Raw genomic sequence first — 7,719 nt, 5'->3', positions numbered from 1 at the left:
TCCAATCACAGGTGCTGCCTCCAAAGTGAGTGTGGGTGGGTTCTTCCTGGGTGCCGAAAGGGCAACTAATACTTGGCAAACATGAGACCAGGCCCACACCTGCACACTGACCACCTAGGAGGAGGCCCGTTCTGCCCATGCAAGAAAGCCATACCTCACAGGTCACAAGTAGATCGTGAAAATAGATATAACTGAGGTTTTATCCAACTGAATCATTTTAAACCATCACTAGGAGCTACTGAGTAAAGACTCCCGAACAGCAGTTGGGTGCCCCATCCATAACCTTTTGGGCCTGACCATGGTGCAGGCAGGCCCAAGGGCTTTTTGTGGGGGCAGAAAAAGCCAGGGAATTTGCCTTGGGACCAACTCACAATCAGACGGAAGGGGGTTCCAGACAAACACCCACAGTCCTTCACCCCTCAGGTGAGGTCATTCAGAGGTGACTGCTGTGTACTGGCCCCCAGGGGCACTTAGTGCACTTAGCTCCCTACCTACCCTTGATAACACACCTGTATGGTCTGCCACCCCTTCCAGTGCTTTCTGGGATCACCTCCAACATAAACTGCTTGTACCTAATCCTTGTCTCAGGCTCTGCTTCTCAGGGATCCACACCAACCCACCACATTTTGGTAGAGGAAGCAAGTGCTACCATCCGAAGGAGGCATTTAAGGAGACAGAAGTGATGAGGGGGACAAGAGGTGGAGAACCTCCCAAGAAGTCTCTTGGGGACATACTTGACCACGAAGGCTCAGACACCCAGCTCAGAGTGGCACAGGAAAAGACGTGAATTAATCAAACTCACAGAAACAGAGGATGAAATCACACACTCAGTGCTTTTAATTCAAACTGAGAAGGACAACATCAGACCTCTCTCACCCACCACCACCCTCTCTCCCTGCAGACAAAGTAAGCCCATGATTATCTCATGGCTGCCAGTGGGCATGGGCTGGGGCCAAAAGGAGCTATGGAGCCTCTCTGCTGAACAACTCACACCTTTGTGAACTGTGGTGGGGCTGGACACTGAGCAGGCCCTCGCTAACAAAATCCTTGATGATGGCGCCTAAGTAGGTGCAAAGGCAGAAGCCAGCTCCCTGACCCTCGAAATCTCAGAGACTGCTTTTGCACTGCGATGACTATGGGTTTGGAAGAAAGTGGGCTGAGTTCCAAGCGGCCGTTCCTTACTGCCCCAGCACTAGTGGCTGGTGGACTGTTTGGGGCTGGCTGGCAGGGATGGGAGAAAGTGGGGTCAAGGACAAGTGGGGCTGGCCCGCTGCAGCAGTCTGAATAAGTCACGAGGTCACTCTAGGCATAGGAAGCTCTGTGATTCCTCCTCTCTACCCTCTCCCCGGCCCCCTTTTCTGCCAGCTTGTCCCAACCATTTGTCCTGGGTGTGGCAGCACACCAGAGCTGGGAGGAGGCTGGGAAGGAGGCAGATGCCAAATTTTACCTGGCTGTATATCCGTCTATCCCCATCCTCCCTCCTTGCCCTCTTAGGGAGTCCCATCCCATTGAGGGGTCAGCGGGGCCAGGCAGCACTGAATTCTTTCTCCAGACCCTGGACAAACTGGTCATTGAGGAAGAGCAGCTGACCATGGGGCAGGAAGCGGGTGAGGATGCCCTCGATGTAGTCAGCCCGCAGCAGGAGGCTGGCAGTGGGGACCAGCAGCCGGAGGTGCTCAAGGAGAAGGCGGGCCAGCAGTCGAAGCGTGCCCTCTGCCAGCAGCAGGTTCTCGTGGGCATTCAGCACCAGGGCGAAGCCTAATGAGAGCACACCTAGCCACACCACTGTCCGAGGCTCCTGGAAAGGGTCCCCTGCCGTCAGGCGGAAGGCCCCACATGGGGACTCACGCAGGTGCACTGGGTCATCTGAGGACTGGGGCTGCAGGTCCACAGCAGGCCGGCCGCATGCCTGCAGCTGCAGCTGGCACATGGACTCCACCTGCCTGTAGAGAATAGGTGGGTCACTGACCTGTCACCCTCAGGACCACCCCTGGAGCTGGGAGCTGCCATTATCCCCATAACTAGATGCAGAAACTGAGCCCCAGAAAGACTAAGTGAAGTGACCTGCCCAGGGCCACAGAGCAGGGAGCATAAGCCCAGATGGGAATCCAGGCTCCAGCCTCCAGGCCCTGAACCATTTCACTCCATGTGGCCAAGAGAAGGCAGGTTCTGAACACAGCTCCTCGGGCTGGGAAAAGGCACCAGGGGATGAAGATCCTGCCCCTACCTGCTTCACAGAGGCCTCCTCAACATCTCAACAAGAGATGAGAAGCGGAGTAAAAGCTATGTCCAACCCAGGCTGTCCAACCTCTCCACCCTCACCCCATCCTGCAGCCCTCTCCAAATAAAAAAGAAAAACCTTGCACTTGGACATCCAGCTTTTGAAATTACTCTCTTATCTCTCATGAATCACCTTCCAATCTGGGCCATGTACAGGCTGCTCTTAAAGACACGTTTGGTTTTCTGTGCCACATAAGGGGGAGGAAGCCCAGCAGAACAAAGAGAGAAACAAGAGGCTGGCCCAGGGTTGCCCCAGAGTGTTAATCTCCCCACCCAAAACACAGAGGGGCCAGGAGATTCTGGTACCTGCTGGTTCAGACTGGGTCTGGGAGGGGAAGGTCCAAGGTCAGCCATCCCATCTAGAACAGTGTTTCCCAACTGTACCCTGTGGATCCTGGGCTTTTGGGAGGCTCTTGGCACAGATTCCCATAAACCACATTCTCTCTCCTCCTTAGAGATTCATAAAGCTTAAAGGCACACTAAGGGCCCTGAAAAGTCCTGCACTGCAAAGCATATTTAATTTGTACTGCTTACACTCAAATCCCAACTCTTTCACTTTCTAGATGCATAATCTTAGACAGGTTAAATTTCTTTAACTCTCTGTAGCTCAGTTTACTCATCTGTAAGGTGGGGATAATGTACCTACCTCAAAAGACTGTTTCAAAGATAAACTGAGTTCATATACACGAAATGCTCAGAACATAAAATGCTTAGTACATACAGGTCAATAAATGCTAACTACAAAAAAATTACCATAAATGCTAACTATAATAAATGATGATGATAATAGCATTATTATGTCTTTAACTCTTTTTCATATAATACTTGTGACAACTGTGGAAGACTCTTTGAAAGCACTACTCTAAAACTTTCTCTCTGCTTCTTAGTCCTCCTGTTTCTCTGTGCCCCCCAGAAAACCTATCATAATCAGTGTGTATTCAATGGGCTGGACTGTGTTACCTGGCCACGGCCAAAATCTGCTCCTTTCGGAGAAGCCTGTCCCTCTCAGCACCATGTGGCTGTGCGTCATTGGGTGAATTCTCTGTACCAAAGAAGCAGGAGTAAAGCACTCGGCAAAGGCCCTCCTCAGCCTTCGTGGCCCGCAAGGTGTGGATGAGGAAGGCATGGACCATGGCTCTGGGATGGATGCTACAGGAAAGCCAGAGACCTCAGTGAGATGAGTGCAAAACCCCAGAGGGGAGGCAACCACAGAAAAGGTCTGGCCTAGCTAGGCCTGGGAGTGTGTCTGGAGGCTGGTGTGGCTGGTCGCTGGTCCTCCTCAGTCACCCAAGACACACGCCCAGCCTCTGAATGTGGTCAGCACCAACTCTGTCCATAGGAGTCTAGCAGCTAAGATATCTTAGACAACCCCAAAGCCAAATCTACAAACAACCGGCCAGGAATCTTGAAAAATGTCAGTCATCAGAGTCAAGGAACACTGGGTAGCTGCTCCAGACTGAAGGAGGCCAAAGATAAAAGACAGTCGAATGCATCCTGCGATACCAGATAGGAGCCCTGGCAGAGAAAAAGGTAGTTTCAACATAGGGCATTACTAGGACAACTGGAAGCATTTAAGTACGGATTACAGGTTAGGTAATAGATCGATGTTACCTGATTTTGAATGTAGGAGAATGTCCTTGTTTTTAGAAAATACACACTGAAGTACCTATAAATATAGAGGTAAAGGGGCATCATAGCTGCAACTAACTTAATTGGAAAATTAAGTATACAGGAGTTCTTTATAAGAACAGTCTTGAAATTTTCCGTAAGCTTGAGATGACGCCAAAATAAAGACCAAGAAATAGTAATAATAATGGTGTTTGGCTCAGTGACCAGCCCGGGGGTGAAAGGCAGCGGGTAGACGGTAAGCAGATATCTGTAGCTAAGGGTAAATAGATCGTGAGTTTAAATTGGTTAAACAGGAAGGTTCGCGACAGCGCTTTGAAACCCGTAGCTCGGAGACCTAGACTGACCTCCCGCGACCCTCTACCCGCAATCAGAGCCGTCATCAGCCTTCGCCACCGCGTCCCCCCCCCAACCCCCAACAGAGAAATGGTAGCGGCCAAGACATTTTACGTCACTACTTCGCGCAACCCTGTGGCGCTGTGCCTCTGGGGGACTGTAGTTGCTTGCCCCAGCTAGCCAAGCCTAAGGAGGGGGCACCCTGGACTGAGTGTGCCCTGCAACCCCGGGCCGCTGTCCTCGAGGCGAGACACTCACCTTTTCTTCCGTGCACACGGACTTCTACTAACAAGCCACTTCACTCGGCTAAAGGGTAGATATGGTGGTTGCGCAAGCCAGTAGCGGGCGCGCGCGCGAGAGTGACGCGCTCAGGGTGGGCGGGGCCTCACATCCCGAGCTGTGCTCTGGATTCGAGGCGTGGGTGGCCTTCCGACACCTGGACCTCGGGCTCAGGCGACTTTCACCGTCGGACCAAAAGCCCCTTGCTCCGGGTTCACGGCGCGGCCCACACTGGTCACTCATTGACTGGGTACGCGGGGTTTCCACTCGAAGCCCTAGACCAGTCGAGCCCCAGGCCACTTCCCCTGGCAGCCACGAGGGGGCGCCCGACCCCGTGCGTGGCCTTTCCGGAAGAGGCGGGGTCTGAAGGTGCAGGGCCGAGGTCTCCAACTGGCCGATGTGCGTGGGAATCACTGTTAAAATTCAGGTTGCTGGGCTTTAGTTCCGGGAAAGAAGGCTTGTGGGGAAACGTGCGTATTTACGTAGTTGGCGGGGAGGGCTTCTGGGTTGTGGGTTCTTGCGGTGGGTTAAGACTAGGGCTCGGTTTGGAATGGAAAGATTAAAACTCTGGTCACCAGCTATGCATCCTGGCAGGTCAGTCACTTTACTGGGCTCCAGTGAAGCCCCATATTAGTTTTTCCTTTCTCACTCCCACCTCTAACAAGCTCTTTCCTTGTCCCCTCTTTGAGGGAGGGCATCAAAAGTGTAGGGAAAGGACTTGTACCTTAAGCCTGAAAGGGCCACTGCCAGGTGCTTCCCTGTTAGAGTCTTGGCCCAGAAGTGTTTGGGGCCCTGCAAGATTTGTGTGGGCCTCATTGCCTGCCCTGGGCACCCCGGCCCCCCACCTCCCCACATAATCCTTTTACTTCTTGGCATGTGAACTGCTGCAACCTCCCCAGATGTGTTCTGTGTCTCAGAACCCCACACTGGGTGTTTCCTCGGCCTGGCCTGACCTTTCGTCCCCTTTATTAGCCTTCAAAAGGTGCTCAGACCAAAACCTAGGGGAAGTCTTCCTGCTAGACTGCCCATTAGCATTCAGCTGTCCCCTTTATATCCGTTGTGAGGGTCTGCCTATGGTGTTGATGTCTCCTATGGGGTACACCCTGGCTGTGGTGCCTAGTTTCATTCCCCACGTCCATGCACAAGGCAGGCCTGGAGCCAACCCAAACACACTTCTTGGTGACTGAAGAAAGAAGGGCAGGGCAGCTCAGGCAGGGACCTTGGAGTGCAGTCTGGGCCTCTCTGGCCATAGGACATGGGCAGGGGGGGCAGTGAAGGGAGGCTAGAGGAGGTGGCCTTGGGGCTGGCCAGAGCATGTGGGCATTCTGACCACAGGTGCAACACATATATGTATTTGTAGTGGAGGGGCAGGCCCAGAGACAGTTGGGCCTCAGCCACAAGGCTGGGATGATGTTGGCTCAGTTCCTGGTCTTTATCACTCTCAGCCAGGACTCATGTCTGCCACCTGATTACAGCAAAGAGCTGGCAGAGGGCACTGGTTGCTGGGGGCCAAATGGCATCCGGAACACAGTATTCTGGCCTCTGTCCACTCCTCAGGCAATGAGTCTACTCCAGGTCCCAGGCTGCTGGGGAGGCCAGCCTAGTGTGACATACACGGAGAAGACAGCAGTGAGAAGCTGGCCTGAGCTTCTGGAGGTCAGTGGGGGACCCAGATGGAGGTGGTGTCCAGATAAGTGAGGCAGACTCAGATGCTGCCCCCAACTTTTGGCAGCCCTCAGCCAACTTGTGCCCCCAAGGTCAAAGTAATTTGCTGGGGACAGTGAGGCAGGAAGGAGCCTGGGTCCCCCAAGACGCTGCAGAGCCTTCTTGCTGAATGAGGAGCACATATTGCAATGTATTTATTTTGTTAAACCGCTGTGTGGGGTTTCTGTTACGTGCAGCCTAACTCAAATGAGTTAAGTGAGGCAGCATGTGAAGTGGGCAGAGTGGAGCCTGACATGTAGTCGGTACTCAATAAATCAGTAAATGTTGACAAGCATTAATGCAGAGGCAGGATAGGAGAAGGTGTCAGAGAGGCTTTGGTCAGTCCTGGAAAGCAGGTGGGGCCTTCTAGTATGGCAGCAGCTCAGAGGCAGGGCGATGGACAGGCTGAACTTCTGCTTCCTGGTATGTGCATGTTCATGTTTGCCAGCCTTTTATAGCAGTTACCCTAGAAATTGTGGCGGGGCCAGGCACACAGTACATGAAGATGTGGGTTTGTGGCTAGAGTGTGTGTGTATGTGTGTGTGAGTGAGTGATAGAGACAGGAGAGAAGAAGAAAAATTAAGCACTACAATTCAGTATCCTGTAATAACCATACTGGAAAAGAACATGAAAAAGAATATGTATATTATATATGACTGAATCACTTTGCTGTACACCAAAAACTAACACAACAACACTAACACAATCAACTGTACTTCAAAAAAATAAATAAATAAGAGGCTGGCTGGATTTGAGGCCTGGCCCACCTGCCTAGCTGAGATGAGGGGCCACACCTTCAAGTCATTTCCCCTCCCCCTCCTCTGGCTGTGGGCAAAGGTGCCCATCACTCCACTGCCCAGCTCTGCTCTTCTCAGTGGCCCTCTGAGTTGGGGGGTTGCCTGAAGCCCCTCACATTGACCCCTTCCTCACACTCCCACCCTCCATTGCTCTTCACTCATTTCAGGGTGAGGTCTGCCCCACAGTGGCAGGCAGCCTGGTGTTTGCCCCTTCCGATCCCTGTTGATGCCCACCATCAGGATGCATGTGGTGTCTGATACTGACTCAATTTGGACTGCAGTTTCCATTTCCTACTCACCCAAGCCATGCAGGGTCCTGAATCACTGATGGGCAGCCTGGCTTGGGAAGCTCTGCTGCTTCTCCCAGACAACAGGACCAACCCTCAGGTCCTGCTTAACACACCTCCAGGGACGGGGAGCTCACTCCCCCAAGATAGCCCCATTGTTTTTTTTCTTTTTTTGGCTGCATTGGGTATTTGTTGCTGCATGCAGGCTTTCTCTAGTTGTGGCAACCTGGGACTTCTCATTGCAGTGGCTTCTCTTGTTGCGGAGCATGGGCTCTAGACCCGCGGGCTTCAGTAGTTGTGGCTCGTAGCCTCTAGAATGCAGGCTCAGTAGCTGCGGCGCATGGGCTTAGTTGCTCCTCTGCATGTGGGATCTTCCCAGACCAGGGATCGAACCATGTCCCCTGCCTTGG

General features: G+C 52.7%; 1 protein-coding gene across 2 annotated transcripts; it reads right to left on the bottom strand.

Annotated features, from left to right (window-relative positions):
* Nucleotides 1-809: 809 nt before the first annotated feature.
* On the bottom strand, nt 810-4,977 carry AP5S1 (adaptor related protein complex 5 subunit sigma 1). Of its 2 annotated transcripts, XM_033415802.2 has the most exons (4): nt 4,501-4,977; nt 3,892-3,946; nt 3,241-3,795; nt 810-1,943 (listed from the first exon to the last, which is right to left on the bottom strand). In XM_033415802.2, the coding sequence occupies exons 3-4, from the start codon at nt 3,411-3,413 to the stop codon at nt 1,517-1,519; spliced, it is 600 nt and encodes a 199-aa protein (XP_033271693.1). In that variant the 5' UTR covers nt 3,414-3,795; nt 3,892-3,946; nt 4,501-4,977; the 3' UTR covers nt 810-1,516. The 2 variants fall into 2 exon arrangements, with proteins under 2 accessions (XP_033271693.1, XP_033271695.1); XM_033415804.2 differs by lacking the exon at nt 3,892-3,946 and having other exon boundaries at nt 3,241-3,429.
* Nucleotides 4,978-7,719: the final 2,742 nt, after the last annotated feature.

The sequence above is a fragment of the Orcinus orca genome, chromosome 16 (assembly GCF_937001465.1).
Source record: "Orcinus orca chromosome 16, mOrcOrc1.1, whole genome shotgun sequence".
NCBI lineage: Eukaryota > Metazoa > Chordata > Mammalia > Artiodactyla > Delphinidae > Orcinus > Orcinus orca.
Note: the sequence above shows the minus strand (reverse complement) of the source record. Positions and strands in the feature narration are given on the sequence as shown.

Coding starts and splice junctions, on each gene's coding strand:
- AP5S1 (XM_033415802.2), bottom strand. CDS start 3,413: ATGGTCCATGCCTTCCTCATCCACACCTTGCGGGCCACGAAGGCTGAG. Junction 1,944..3,240: donor CAGATTTTGGCCGTGGCCAG/GTAACACAGTCC, acceptor TATTCTCTACAG/GCAGGTGGAGTCCATGTGCC.